Here is a 15,791-nt window from a genome sequence, read left to right as displayed (position 1 = left end):
TGCTGAATATGTGCTAAGCACTTTCCACTTAGTAACTCATTTCATCCTCACAATACTCCTATCGTTTCCCCTAGGAAACTGAGGCACAGAGAGGCTTAGTAACTTGTTCATAGTCACACAGCTAGTGAGGGATTTGGACCCAGGCTGTCTGCTCCAGGGTGTGGGCTTTACCCACCATCCAGTCATGCCAGGCGCCTCTGCTGTCCCTTCTACACTGATGGCTGTCAGCTCACAGAAAGGAAAACCGCCAGGGTTCTTTCAAGGGAGCCCCAGAAAGAGAGGGGCAAGGGTCCCAGGATGCCAGGCTTCAAGGCACAGAAGGGGACACTGGTACTTGAGAGGTCAGAGACTTGGCCTATTTACAAACCAAGAATCCCAGTTCCCAGGTCCCTGAGCTCGCTCCAGTCTTGCAGTTACTACCCCTTTCCCCCAGGTGGACTGGAGGACCCCTGTTCTTGAAGCCACTGGACACCGTCTAGTTAACCACATCTGGAAATGAACAGTGGCTCTGCCGCTGGCACTGTGAAGCACTGCCTAATAGAGCCTTCTTGCTGCAGAGCTGTTCCATGGCCCCTCCTGGCAGATCCCAGAACTCCTTTTTAATGGTAATTGCATAACATACATCTTCATCCAAGCCCATCTTGCAGGGCTCTGCCCACACAGCCGCCCCCACCACCCGAAGCCTGCTCTGGGAATTGCCCCGTTCTCCGCAACATCTTCAGGACGAGATCATTAACGGCATCTTGGTTATTTTAGGAAGGCCTGAGGAACAGAATAAAGCCTCGCCCCACCTCCCTTGATTCCCAGATTGGGGCTGGGAGGTGGGGGGAGGGGTGGAAGGAGACAAAAACGCCGTCATCTCTGGCATCCCCCTCCCCTCCCCTCCCCTCCCCCACCCCGCCCCCGGCATTCTCTATCACCCATCTGCACGCTTTCTCCCGACCTACTTTCTCTTCCTGACAGGGCTGCCTCCCCAGCCCTCCTGCAGCTCTGAGCTGAGGGGGCAGCTGCTCGGCCACAGTGGATGGGACAGTTCTTGCAGCTCCAGTGTCTGGAGGCAGAATCTGCCTCCCTCCAGCAAACCAACCCCCCCATCGCCCCCCGCCCCCAGCCCTCGGCCCTTGGCCGCTGACTCATGCTCTGGCACTCTGCAACCCAGTCTGATCCCAAAGGTTCAGGCTGGCTCAGGGGCAGAAGGAGGGGTCAGGGCCAGGGCACATTGGCAGGGCAGGCAGAAAAGCTCAGCTGTCCTCTCAGACGCTCGCTCTGCAGGAATGTCCTGCATCTGGGAGCCGACAGAGCTCTGGATGGACCGGTCTGTATTTCTCTTCGCGCAAATGTTGGTTAATTACAAAACAGCAACCTGTGTTTCTGAACCAAACAGGAATTCTAGCGTGATGACTCTAGGTGGCTGAGACACGAATATGAGTGTTTTTTTTTCTTATTAAAACTAGTAATGCCCCTACTAATAACTACATTGTCGCTGGTGGTAGGCTGTGTAAATGGCCACAGTGAGTCCCCTCTCCAAATCCATGCCCTTTGCAATGTGACTTTGAAGTCCCTCCCATTAGAGATGGGGTCTGTTTCCCTGCTCCTTGAATCTGGACGGGCCTCTTGACATGTGTTGACCAATAGTACGCGGCAAAATGACGTGAAGTGCCCAGCCGAGCCTGCTGGAGGAGGTGGGACCACACAGAGCAGAGATGAACCATGCCAGCTGAGGTCATCCCAGATCAGCCTACGGTCCTGCCAAGATCAGCAGAGCTGTGCACGTGACCCACGGCGGATGCGCGAGGGACTGCGTCCGCCAGCTGAGCCCAACCTGAGCTCGGCTCACAGAACTGTGAGCTAAAGACACAGCTTGCTTTTAAGCCACTACATTTTGGAGTCATTATATAGCAGAAACTAACTAATAAAAAGATATATATATTTTTTTTGTAGGGAGGGAAATGATAGGATCTAAAAAACAATTAACAGTAATCTTCCCCCGCCCCCCACCCCCAGCCATGGGTGGCTCAGATGGTAATGAATCTGCTTGTAGTGCAGGAGACCTGGCTTTGATCATTGGGTCAGGAAGATCCCCTGAAGAAGGCAATGGCTACCCACTCCAGTATTCTTGCCTGGAGAATCCCATGGACTGAAGAGCCTGGTGGGTTAACAGTCCAGGGGACCACAAAAAGTCAGACACCACTGAGTGACTAACACTTTCACTTTGGGGGCTTCTCAGACGGTGTTAGTGGCAAAGAACTTGCCTGCCGACGTCGGAGACGTAAGAGAAGTGGATTTGATCCCTGGGTCAGGAAGATCCCCTGGAGGAGGGCATGGCTACCCACTCCAGCATTCTTGCCTGGAGAATCCCATGGACAGAGGAGCCTGGCAGGCTACAGTCCATAGGGTTGCAAAGAGTCAGACACGACTAAAGCAACTTAGCACGCACACACGCAAGCATCATAGCTGGGTCAAACAGAAACAACTGCTTACTATCTGAGCACCCAAAATACATCAGCAGGATTTAAAATCACGAACCGCTCTGCCCCACCAGCCAGGTGCTCCTGCATCACCCCCTGGACGCCTCTCCCTCTGGCAGGGGCTGCCCCACTCACCAGGATTTTGGTGGTGTAGGCGCTGTTGATGGCGATGGCATGGACCAGCAGCTCCATGGTCTTGGCGTTGACGGAGCTGGGGTCGGGGATCTCCTTGTAGTGGGCGTCGCCCACGTAGGCCTGCACCACCGTCATGCGATTGGTGGTGAGGGTGCCCGTCTTGTCCGAGCAGATGGCCGTGGCATTGCCCATGGTCTCGCAGGCGTCCAGGTGGCGGACCAGGTTGTTGTCTTTCATCATTTTCTGCAGGAGGGGGCAGAGGAGAGGGGACAGTGAGGAGAGGGAGCTGGGGGCTGGGGGTGAGGGCACCGTGTACACACGCCGTAAGTGAGGCACAACTGCCCGTCTGCTTCACTCCCGGGCGAAGGATCTGGGTTTCAAGAGCGTCTGGCCTCTGGGTTCCTTTTTTGTGTACAGCACTTTCTCTTTCTCCTTTTAAATTACTTGAGCCATTTAAAAGAGTTGATTAATTGACTTTATTAATTACGGATGTAGTCTGTATTCTTTATGGAAAAGATAGTGAAAAGGATGGTAAATGAAGGCTGGGTCCTCTTTGGGTACTTCAGATACTTTCCTTTCACATCCTAACAGAAATAAGTTCTTAATTTGATTGCGGGTTTTTTCTTTGCCAAAGGTACCATCTCTCACTGGTGCCTGGTTTTCACGGTCACTTTGGTTTCATGAGAAGTGAAGAAGTGTAAGTTATATACGTATTAACAGACATAGGAGACTATGTGGAAAAAACAAAAACATTAGTGTCATTGTTTCTGAGTGACATTTATAGGAGATTGTTATTGCCTCCTTTGAAAAATCTATAGCTTCCATTTTCCTACAATGACTATATACTTTAACTTGCATAATAAAAATCACAAGTTTCTTTTAAATATAGATATGCATGAAAAAACAAGTCAGTCATAATTCTATCACAGAGCAGTGAAGCATCTTATATAACAATATCTTTTCTTTTTAAATTTATAACAAAAATGAAATCCTACTCTACAATTATTAATTATCTTACATTCACCTTCTTTTCTCTCCTCCCAGCATCACACTCCTAGCTTCTTCCAGGTTCTCAAGCAAATAATGCAAATAAAGTGATTGTTAAGGAAACACCACTCTTAACTGCAGGTCCTCCTGACACAGTGACCCTACTGGCAAGAACACGTGTGAAAAGGTGGATTTAGCTGAAGGCTGAGTCAGATGTTCTAGTCTGAGCCTAGGAATCTAATTCCTTTTCTCTTGCTCCTCATTATAACCCTTTATAACAAGGCTAAAAAAGGAGTGCAATTAGAATAATTTAAAAAAATTTTTTGGCTATGCGACGTGTGGGATCTTATTTCCCTGACCAAGGATTTGAACCTTCGCCCCCTGCATTGGAAGCACGGAGTCTCAACCACCAAGCTGCCAGGGAAGTCCCTAGAATAATTTTAACAGCAGGTCATGTTACTAAAAAATGACTATTGGTAGAATTCTGTGCTCCTGCAGCTTCTCTTATCATTTGTTGCTGTTTTTTAGTTGCTAAGTTGTGTCTGACTCTTTGCGACCCCACAGACTGTAAACTACCAGGCTCCCCTGTCCATGGGATTTTCCAGGTGAGAATACTGAAGTGGGTTGCCATTTCCTTATCCAGGGTATCTTCCGAACCCAGGTATCAAAACCAGGGATCGAACCCTGGTCCTCTGCACTGTGGGCAGATTCTTTACTATCTGAGCTACCAGGGAAGCCCATGAAATGTGCTACAAGAGTAAATTTCACATCCAGGTTTGAAGGCTGATGATGAAAAGAAATGTAAAAATCTCACCAGTCATTTGTGTATGATTAACTATTACATGTTGGCTTGATAATAACTTGGACATATTAGGTTCAATAAGGTACAGTATTAAAATGATTTCCACCTGTTTCTTTCTGTTTTGTCTTTTTCATGCAGCTGCTAGGAAATTTAACATCATACATATGTCATGTCCCTACTGCACAATGAGGATCTAAGTGTCACCTCTAATCTTTGGATGGTGGACCCTGGATAGCTCAGTGGGTAGAGCATCAGACTTTTAATCTGAGGGTCCAGGGTTCAAGTTCTTGTTCTGGCACTTGCTTTTGTGGGGCTTCCCTGGTGGCTCAGCGGTAAAGAACCCACCCCCTGCATTCTTGCCTGAGACATCCCATGGACAGAGGAGCCTGGTGGGCTGCAGCCCAAGGGGTCACAAAGAGTCAGGCACGACAGCGCACACGGCCAAGGGGTGGGCCCAGGCTCAGAAAGGGGAGAGTTTGCCTCTCTCTGGGGTGGCGGGTGGGGGCTGTACTCAGTTTATCAAGTGAGTGTATGAGTCACACTACCTAAGGCAGCAGAAGGCACAGGTGCCAGAGACACTGACTCCAGGTGCAGAGGCGACAAGGTCTGTAAGTGAGCCCCGATGCCATGTATGACCTTTAAGGGGGTCCTGAGCTCCACTGGGTGGCTGTGGGGTCCAGACCTGTAGCAGCACGAGGTCTCCATCTGCAGGCCCCCCGACCTGCCTTGTGTTCTGATCTGTTTGGGCTTTGGTTTGTGGGATGGAGTTTCTTAGAGAACCCCAAAACAAGGAGACGATAAGGACGGTGTCCTTTTACACAGAACTGCCACTTCCTGGCACTGCCCTGAGAGCTCTTTTCTGTATGAAATTACATCGGCCAGCCCAGCCCAAATTCCAGCTTGGAAACTGACCATGCCCTCGGTCGGCTCTGCCAATGACTCGGAGCGAATGCCTTGTTTATAGACAGCCCTGGCCTCTGCTCTCGCAGGCACATCCTGGCCTAGGGGCCCTGGGAAACGGGAGACAGGGCCCTGCCCGTCGAGGTGGGGCCATCACTGGGCGGAGGCAAGATGAGGAGACCAGGGTGTGGGGATCTGGGGACGAGCCTGGCTTGGAAGTGCCCCCAAGAGGGTCAGACGCCTGTGCTCACGAGATGATGCCAGCCCCCACAGCCCCGTGTTTGGGCTCCGCCAATGGCCACGGGCCTGGGAGCAGGGGAACGTGGGGCTCTGTTATCAGGGTGGCACTCAGGAGCACCCCCAGGCCCAAGGCACTCCTGGGCCCACTTGCCCTTTGGCTTCCCTGTTGGCTCAGTGGTAAAGAACCCGCCTGCCAGGAGACATGAGTCCAATCCCTGGGTCGGGAAGATCCTCTGGAGTCGGAAATGGCAACCCACTCCAGTATTCCTCCCTGGGAAATCCCATGGACAGAGGAGACAGGCGGGCTACAGTCCAGGGGGCTGCAAAGACTTGGCCACAATGGAGCACTAAGCACGAGCCCTTCACTGAACTGCTTTTAAGACCTCCTGTTTTTAGCCCCTCTCTTGAGAGGAGGGGGCTCTCCTAAAACCAGACCTCCTGTTTACTTTAGGCTTATCTCTTTTGAACTTTAGGAAGCGAACTCTAAGCTTAGTCCCACAGGTGCTGTGGCTAAGTGGGGCCTACGGCTCTGTGATGACCACACTTCTGCCAACATTCGATGGGACGGGATGAGTGTGGGTCTGGCTTCCCTGGTGGCTCAGATGGTAAAGACTCTGCCTGCAATGCAGGAGACCTGGGTTCCATCTCCAGGTGGGGATGATCCCCTGGAGGAGGAAATGGCTACCCACTCCAGTATTCTTGCCTGCAGAATCCCATATAGATAGAGGAGCCTGGCGGGCTACAGTTCATGGGGTCGCAAACAGTCGGACACGACTGGACAGGGAATACCTATGTCTAATTTATTGTTCAGAGTTGAGTTGACTGTCAGTGTTTAAAAATCAGGAGAGCTTATATGAAGTCCAGCTTTCTGGCTTCTCTTAGAGAAATGTGAGTATCTGGCAACACCAGACCCCATCTCTACGAGGGGACACACGGCTGGGCTGAATAGTGGCTGTACCCTTGGCCAGGGTGTGGCTGTCCTGGAGGCCTGTGAGCTTGGGGCTCCCGCATGCAACCTCTTTCTCGGAGCTTCCAACGTGCCCATCCTTTCTACTTAGTTCTCCTTGCAGCCCCCGGCACTGGCCCCGCCAGACACCCCTCAGACCCCCAGCTAGGTGGCGTCAGCCGGCCTGCCCTGCTCCCCACTCCTCACCTTCACCGAGTAGGCCAGGGAGATGGTGACGGCCAGAGGGAGGCCCTCGGGCACGGCGACCACCAGCACCGTCACACCGATGATGAAGAACTTGACGAAGTACTGCACGTAGACAGGGGTGCACTCGGGGAGCCACGGCTTCTTGTTGACCACGAAGGTGTCCACGGTGAAGTAGAGCACCAGGATGATCACCGTGATGGCTGACATCACCAGGCCTGTGACATGGCGGGGAGGAAGCCCGTCAGGGGGCCCCCGGGGGGCAAGGGGGCCTGGGAACGGAGATGCGGACCCGACCACCCGTTGGCTGCGAGGGCTCTGGGATCAGGCAGGCCCTAGCTCACATGCCAGCTCAGCTTGGTGGCCTTGGGGCAACTGCTTGATCCTCAAAGAGCCTCAGTTTCCTCCTCTGTGCAATGGGGATGTGTATTTATTCCATGTGGTTTTATAAGAATCAGATACAATGAATGCGTGTAAATTGCCGGGCACAGTGTCGGACATGCAGTAGGTGCTGAGCGTGGGAATGAGGAGCGCCAGCATGGTGCTCTCACACTGCAGGACGACAGAGGGCACCACTGATCTCCGCCTTCACTCAGGCACACACTGTTTCCTATTTAGGAACAAGGGACACAGCAGCACAGAGACAGAGTCCCTGCCCTTGGGAAGCTGAGGTTCCAGGAGGAGGCAGACAAGAAACAAATAAACACGCCAAGAGGATAACTCCAGTGGTCACGTATGAATGTGAGAGCTGGACCATAAAGAAGGCTGAGCGCCGAAGGACTGATGCTTTCGAATTGTGGTGTTGGAGAAGACTCTTGAGAGTCCCTTGGACTGCAAGGAGATCAAACCAGTCCATCCTACAGGAAATCAGTCCTGAATATTCATTGGAAGGACTGACGCTGAAGCTCCAATATTTTGGTAACCTGATGTGAAGAGCTGAATCATTGGAAAAGACCACGATGCTGGGAAAGACTGAGGGCAGGAGGAGAAGGGGGCAACAGAGGATGAGATGGTTGGATGGCATCACTGACTCAATGGACATGAGTCTGAGCAAACTCTGGGAGATGGTGAAGGACAGGGAAGCCTGGCGTGCTGCAGTCCGTGGGGTCACAGAGTCGGACACACCTGAGCGACCGAACAACAACAGGGAGGGGAGGTGATGTGCCTGAGGCCACAGGCCAGGGAGGCGCTGTAGAATGAGTACCTGCAGGTAGCTACCTGCCCGGATCCATCTTGCCAGCCCCATGTGCCCAACCACCCCCATCCACCTCAGTGCTGCGTGGGTGTAGCTGAAGCTGCCCACACCTGCAGCCTCTGCCAGAGGAGACTGGCATCTCCTTGTCAGAAAGTGCCTGGCAGTTCCACCCACCCCAATCTGATGGCCAATATCCAGGGGCTGACATGGGGGTCCAGAAGCCCAGCTGCCTTGCTGCAGTGCAGGTTGGACCCTTTAGAGGTATTCATGCTCCAGAGCTCCCTGTGGGATCAGGTGGAGACTGGGATTTCTCCGGAAACCTCAGCTTGGGCTGCGTCTTCCTAGGCTCTGTGGCATCCCGGACCCTTTCCAGGTCTCCCCCTGAGAGCACCCCTCCCCAAACCCTGTGCCCACCCATCTCAGGCTCTGCTTGCAGGGAATCCATCCCAGGAGAGGAGCAGAAGTGGGATGTGAACCAGAAGGGTGCGACTCTGTGCCCCATGCCTGGCAGGGTTTGACTGAGTGGCGGAGGCAATGACCCAGGACAGGGAAGGCCATGGGATGCCTCTCACGGCTCTGCTCCCTGCCCTCCAGCACCACGCTGCCGTGGAGCCTTCCCTGTGGTGGGGACGGAGGAAATCCCCGGACCCATTGCCGCCCGCCCCCACTGCCAGCTGTGGAGTTGAAGAGCCAGCTCGAGCCCCATCTGACAGTCGCAGGGGCGGGAAGCCAAGCTCCCGGCAGCCGGGAGCTGTCACCAGGCCCCTGAGTTTAAATATAGACGGCCAAGCCTGCAATTTGCCTCTCTTCTCCACACTGCGGTGCCTATAATTAGAGCTGGGAGACAGCAGTGGAGGAGCAGGCAGCCAGGTGGGGAGGCCGTGGTGTTTGCCATATCCTTACCCAGGCGGGGAGGCCAAGACCGTGTCGGGCGGGCAGGGCTCACAGTGCAGCCGGGCTCGGCTTTGGGGGCCAGGGCAGCCATCATCAGCTGTCGCCTGTAGCTATCAGCTCGGTTGGGAAACCTGGCTCGTGGTGTTGTTCAGTCGTGTCCGAGTCTTTGCGACCCCATGGGCTGCAGCATGCCAGGCGCCCCTGTCATTCACTACCTCCCGGAGTTTGCTCAAACTCATGCCCATTGAGTCGGCGATGCCATCCAACCATCTCATGCTGGGGCTCAGACCAGGGGCTCCTCCCTGGGCTCCTAGCACGGCCCTCCATCTCCCCAGTCTCTTCTGTGCATGGCAGCTGGGGGTGGTCATCATCGAGCTCAACTCCATCCTTGCTCACACCTCCTCCAGGGCTCCCAACATCCTCAGGATAAAGCCTGCACAGCCCACTCCTACAGGGTCTGCCCGCATCCAGCCACCATCCTTGCCTGCACGTGTAAATAATCTCCTTTACTCCTCACAGCAACCTGTGCAGTGGGGGCTCAGTTCAGTTCAGTTCAGTTCAGTCAGTTCAGTCACTCAGTTGTGTCGACTCTTTGTGACCCCATGAGTCGCAGCACGCCAGGCCTCCCTGTCCATCACCAACTCCTGGAGTTCACTCAGACTCACATCCATCGAGTCAGTGATGCCTTCTAGCCATCTCATCCTCGGTCATCCCCTTCTCCTCCTGCCCCCAATCCCTCCCAGCATCAGAGTCTTTTCCAATGAGTCAACTCTTCGCATGAGGTGGCCAAAGTACTGGAGTTTCAGCTTTAGCATCAGTCCTTCCAAAGAAGTCCCAGGGCTGATCTCCTTCAGAATGGACTGGTTGGATCTCCTTGCAGTCCAAGGGACTCTCAAGAGTCTTCTCCAGCACCACCGTTCAAAAGCATCAATTCTTCAGGGCTCAGCTTTCCTCACAGTCCAACTCTCACATCCATACATGACTACTGGAAAAACCATAGCCTTGACTAGACGGACTTGTGTTGGCAAAGTAATGTCTCTGCTTTTCAATATGCTATCTAGGTTGGTCATAACTTTCCTTCCAAGGAGTAAGCGTCTTTTAATTGCATGGCTGCAGTCACCATCTGCAGTGATTTTGGAAGTGGGGACTACAGGAGCCTAAGTCCATGGACCGGGAGCGGAGGTTCGGAGCTTGGTGAAGGTACTTGCTCAAGACCTCAGAGCTGGAGCTCAACGAGAATGTAGGCAGGCTGCCCCCAGAGCCTGCGCTTCACTCTTGCACCTGTCTGAGTGCTAGCTGAGATGCCTGCTACATCAGGACTCAGATTGGTTGCCGCGGCAGACAAGGTTGGGTCTCATGCAAGCCCTCTCCTTGCAGATGAGGTAACTGAGGCCCAGCCAGGGGCAGGGCTCTGCCCCGGGGATCCCCCTGCGTGCCCCGTGTCCCCCAACCCCGTGCTGTCCGCCAGGGCCGCACGCTCACCTGCCTTGCCGATCTGCACGGCCAGCTTGGTGAGCTTGCCCTGCAGCACCGACTTCTCCTTCTTGTGCATGTTGGCCTTCTTCTTGTCGTCAGCGTCTCCCCCCTCGGCACTCTTGAGGGGTTGCATCTCCATGGCGGCCGCCCCGTCCTGCTGTTTGGCTGCAGGGGGCAGATCACACACATATATACACACGCACACACGCACACACAGACATGTGCACACACACAGACATGCACACCCACAGGTTAGCCTGCAGGGTGTGGGTGTCGGCACCCAGCCCCCTGCCCAGGGGAGCATGGTGAGACCCTCACTCCCTGGCCTGAGCCCCCCTGCATGGCCGGCACAGATTCCGTGTGATGAGGGGGTCGGCCTCTCCCTGCTGGAGACCCTGGAGCCAGGCCCACAGAACTCAGCATGGAGTGACACAGCTCCACCCTGGACTTGCAGCATGAAGGGGCTGGGGGCTCCTCTGGGCCTGAACAAGTCCACCAGCCCTTCCCCAAAGGGCTCCTCGGCTTTTCTGCATCAGACAAGACACAGGCTTGGGCTCTGCCCAGTTGGTCCTTGGGCCATGTTGCTGGAATACTAAGTAGTCACTAGACAGAAGGGACAAAAGCGGGCTTAAAAAGTGGAAGAGTGTGTCCTCATCCACAGGTGCCAATACCCTGCTCCTTCAGCACAGCCCTGACTGGTGGGCTTGAAGCCCGACCCCGTGGCCCCTGAAGAGCCCTAAGAACCAGCTTCAAGCCTTCAGCTGAACAGGGATATAGCTCAAAGCAGGGGAGACACTGGCTTGCGGGTGGACTGTTGTGCGGACAGTGCCACTTCCGTTTGTCCTGGTACCACGAGATCACAGCTACCCTCCCGCCCAGAGACGTCAGGCGCCCGTGGGCGTGGACGTCTGCCTCTGCTGTGGCCCCTCGAACCGGCAGGGGGGGCCGCAGGGACCAGGTTCATTGTGGCCCCTGGAACCGGCAGGGAGGGCCTCAGGGACCAGGTTCATTGTGGCCCCTGGAACTGGCAGGGGGGCCGCAGGGACCAGGTCAATACGAAAGGTTACCTTTGCTCTGGCCGGCGTCCGCACTGCCATCCTGCATTTTACCTACACGACAAAGAGTTTGAACAGACGACAGAGAGCAGACAGCACACATCGGTCACATGAAGACGCAACAGGGCCATGGACATTCATGTCAGTTGGGGGCTGGGGAGGGCCGAGCCGGCTCTGCCCCTCAGTACAGGGATGCTGGGGAGGACCCCCAGGCAAGAGCAAACCTGCGGGAGCTGCTCTCTTGACTCTCTGACGGTGCAGAGAGGGGGCTTCTGCGGGGGTTATGTTGGCCGTGAGCATTTTACAGGTTAGACAGCAGCCTTTAGGGTAAAGGGACAACACAAGCAGAAGGAATGAGAGATCTCAGGCCCCCAGTGATGAATTTGGAATCTGGTTGTTGCTTTATGCGGGCTGAGAAGAGGCAAAAGGAAATAGAAAGAGAGAGAGAGAGAGAGAGGTTGATTCTAAAATGGGGAGGCGTTTGGTCAATGTGCTCCTTAGCTTCTGGCTCCAGGAGAGATGATTCCAGTTCCTCTTCCTCCTGGTGCTGGAGGATGAAGCCACGACATGGACAACCCTCCCCACCACCCTCAGCCTCACTGAGAGTGATTCAGGCAAAGGGTGTGCAGAGGCTCCCAGCAGCGGGCTCGGAGGCACCCACAGGTGTTTGGGGCCATGCCATGGCACCCAAGGGGACGCCACCCCACGCCACCCCTCCACTAAAGTGTGTGCTCTTCACTCTAGGTTGCCTAGTTGGGGCCACAGCAGAGAGGCGAAATTGGCTTGGTGGGAACCCCTGGGTGCCCTCTACCCCAGCTCTGCCTATCAGAGTCGGATGCTGTCTAGTGCTGAGTCTGGGGCTCCCCACCCTGTAAACGGGGCCACGTGGGAGGCTGCCTCCCCAGGCTCAGCCCAGAGTGTGTGGGCTGCATTCACAGGGTGGGAGGTACTGGTGACTGCTACCTGGCAATTAGACACCTACCCCCACCTGCTGGCCCTGCAGGGATGGGGGCATTCTCCTGTCCCCTGGCTCACCCTGGGCTTTGCCTGATGGCTCACCACCTCAGGAGGACTCAGACAAGGTCACGGAACCCCTCACCACTCCTGGATAATCACCGTGAAGGACATCCTCACAGTTTGTGGGCCAGGCCCATACATGACCTCCATGATTTCAGCTGGTCCTCACCGCATCCCTACTGGGGCGCTCCGGGATCAAACCCACACACAGATAAAAAGCTGCAGCTCAGGGAGGGACACTCTCCGCAGGTGAGTGGACAGCTGGCCCCAAAGTGTATGCACATTTTTGCCCCTCCTTGGGAGAAAGCAGTTACCCCTCATCCCCTGAGCCTGCGGTAGGGTGGGCACTGAGGTGGCACTGGTGGGACTGGGCTCCTGAAGCTGCTGTGCGGGCTGAGACATGTTCCAACACCAGCTAGCCCTGTGACTTCATTGCTCCCAGCTTGGCTTCCACCTCCGTAACAAGGGGTTGGCATCTTGCCTCCCGGAGCACCTAGAAGTTACCTTTTAGTGATAACCACTCGCCCAGCAGCATTTGGCAGTTTGCAAGTGACTCACGTCTTGCCCGTTTTCCTGGTACCCTGCAAGGTGGGGCGGGAGGGGCTTCCATCCCTCTCATTTTACAATGAGGAAACTGGGGCTGAGGGAGGTTCAGAGGCAGCTGTCATTTACAGGGCACCCTGATGACCCTCTGTAAACACTGTCGTCCCCACATCACATCCACGTTACACTGACTGCCTCAGAGGGAAGCAGCGGCTTCCTGGGTGCCAGCTCCATATCATCTCTGCAACAGTGCTGGGCTGTTCCCATTGAGCCTCCCAGCAAAGGGTCAGTGACCTCCCCTGGGGTCGAAAACGAAAGGCCCCCATCCCTCTATTCTAAAATTCTTTCTGCCAGATTAAGAAACAACACAGAAGAAGGCTTCTTGGAGCTGATCGGAATGAACTACAACAGTTGTTTTTATTTTTAAACATTATTTTACTAACTGGGCTAAAAGGCACCAGAGGACTCGGCTTCAGTAGCTGGTGTGAGAGGGCACAGAGGGACCTTTGTTTGCATCGCACATTATCAGATGCAATAGCCCACGTGTGCCCATTAACCAAGCTAGCAATTTCCTCTTTTATTTCCATGGTGATCACGTGGCCAGAAAAATAATCAACAATGCATGTGTTTGAGGGAGGGAGCTGTGTCCTGGGGGCACTTGGGCGCAGCTGGCCCGATTTCTTGGAAGTGAGGGCTCATTTGGTGGCTCTCCTTAGCCAAACCGGTGCTCGCCTGGCCCTGGAATGGTGGTGGGGTGCTGCTCTGGCCCGCCCCCCACGGGACCTGGAAGATGGGCTGATTCAGGGGAGCTGGGATGGAGGACAGGACCCAGGATGGGGGAATGAGGTGGAGACCCAGAGGCCTCTCTGCATCAGATGCCAGATGCATTTTTGCCAAATGGATCAGTCCTCTCTGTGAACTGCGAGGGTCATGAGTGGGGAAATCCTCAACGTGGAGGGTCCATGGAGATCCCATAAACAAGCTTTGAGAAGACAGACTGCTAACTAGGAGAACTGGGAGGTGTCACTTCTCTTACCTGGGGCTACATTTGTCCCCCTGTGAAATGCAACAGTTTCAACCAAGGTGATGCTTATGAAAAGCACTGCAAAGTACCCTGTAAGTGTCCAGCTTTAAGAGCAATGTGTCACTTAAAATCGTGACTAAAAGTGATGTATTCAAAAGGGCTTCCCCTGTGGCTCAGCTAATGAAGAATCCGCCCACAATGCGGGAGACCTGGGTTCGATGCCTGGGTTGGGAAGATCCCCTGGAGAAGGGAAAGGCTACCCGCTCCAGTATTCTGGCCTGGAGAATGCCATGGACTCTGTAGTCTATGGGGTCGCAAAGAGTTGGACACGACTGAGCGACTCTCATTTCTCATTCTCATTCAATAGTGATATATCAATAAACGGGTCTCCCAGGTGGCGCTAGTGGTAAAGGACCCGCCTGCCAATGCAGGAGACACCAGAGATGCGCATTCTATCCCTGGGTCAGGAAGATCGCGTGGAGGAGGGCATGGCAAACCACTCCAGTACTTTTGCCTGGAGAATCCCATGGACCGAGGAGCCTGATGGGCTGTAGTCCATGGGTTTGCAAAGAGTCAGACATGACTGAAGCGACTTAGCACGCACGAACATGTGTCAATAAATATAAAATAAATAATAAAATTAAAATGGCAATTATCATGCCTCCAAAATCAATGGGACACCCCTTACTGCTCAGTTGGGAGGGCCTTGGCGGGAGTAGAGTGAGGAGGGGGCATCCTGCCAGCTGAGTGTGTCTTCCACATCCAGGGCATCCTGACTCTGCTCAGATCAAGGAGTGGAAAAGAACGGTCCATTCTCTCACTCACAAAGCTCAGCTTAGCCCCCTCAGCCTTCAGTGCCCTCTGCCTGGAGCCTGGAGGGCACATCAGAAGGCAGGTTCTCATTCGCTAGGTCTGGGTGGGGCCTTAGAGTCTGCATTTCTAACGAGCTCCTGAAAGATGCCCAGGAGCATGTGGGCCTCCAGTCACAATTCGAGTAGCAACAGCTTAGAGCACTGGCTCCAAAGTGTATTTTGGAGGTCTACCAATCCCACGACATTCAGCCAGGAAGGGTCCTGCAGCCACGTCAGTCTGGGAAACCCCGTGTGACTCTAACTCTATCCCACAGCACGATAGAAGCTGTCTTTCTGCAACAAGGAGGAAACCAATTCTACCCAGGGGTTCTTAAACAGTTTTGACCACAGGATCCTTTCCTTGCAGGGAAGACTTCTTAACGTGCTTGTGAAGTTTATTTATTTATTTTTTAAAGCTTTTCTTTTTTTGAGGATGTGGCCCATTTTAAAAGTCTTTCTTGAATCTGGAACAATACTGCTTCTGTTTTGGTTTTCTGGCCAGGAGGCATGTGGGAATCTTAGCTCTCTGACCAGGGATAGGATTCGCACCCCCTGCATTGGAAGCTGAAACCTTAACCCCTGGACTCCCAGGGAAAGTCCCTACATCATTGTGAAATTTACACCAGGAAGAGCGGCACACACTTTAGAGCCAGGTAGGCCTGGCTTCACGTCCCAGCTTTGCTACTGCCCAGCTCTGTGACCTTGGACTAGTGTCTTGATTTCCATGAGACTCAGTTTCCACATTTTAAAGTGGGGACAAAAAACTGACCCATAGGGTTATCATGAGGATTAAATGAGACGCTTGCAAAGTGCCTGGTGCACAGAAAGTGGGTGAGAAATGATGTTTCCCCGTCTTTTCCTACAGTTTTTCTTGGGAATATACGGACGTTTTTGGCTTGAACTGGAAGTGAGGCTCCTGCCTTTTTGAGACCCACCAGTCTGGATGCGGGTCCCAGCAGGTTCATCACCCGGGGGGGAGGGGGGGGGAAGCAGGACGTCACTTCCTGTTTCCTCCTGGCCCTCTCCCTCCCCCCACCTGGGTTTGCCTACATCA

The 15,791-nt window shown here is 54.0% G+C and overlaps 1 protein-coding gene across 1 annotated transcript in view; it reads right to left on the bottom strand.

Moving 5' to 3' along the window:
* ATP2B2 (ATPase plasma membrane Ca2+ transporting 2) overlaps positions 1 to 15,791 on the bottom strand; it is a 117,698-nt gene that overhangs the window by 45,318 nt on the left and 56,589 nt on the right. Inside the window, exons 8-11 of the mRNA XM_052649317.1 lie at positions 11,315 to 11,356; positions 10,254 to 10,412; positions 6,686 to 6,900; positions 2,604 to 2,846 (exon numbers count right to left, since the gene is read on the bottom strand). Of these exons, the coding sequence (XP_052505277.1) occupies positions 2,604 to 2,846; positions 6,686 to 6,900; positions 10,254 to 10,412; positions 11,315 to 11,356 (659 nt within the window). The remainder of the gene's footprint in view (positions 1 to 2,603; positions 2,847 to 6,685; positions 6,901 to 10,253; positions 10,413 to 11,314; positions 11,357 to 15,791) is intronic.

This window comes from Budorcas taxicolor, chromosome 1, assembly GCF_023091745.1.
Source record: "Budorcas taxicolor isolate Tak-1 chromosome 1, Takin1.1, whole genome shotgun sequence".
Classification (NCBI taxonomy): domain Eukaryota; kingdom Metazoa; phylum Chordata; class Mammalia; order Artiodactyla; family Bovidae; genus Budorcas; species Budorcas taxicolor.
Note: the sequence above shows the minus strand (reverse complement) of the source record. Positions and strands in the feature narration are given on the sequence as shown.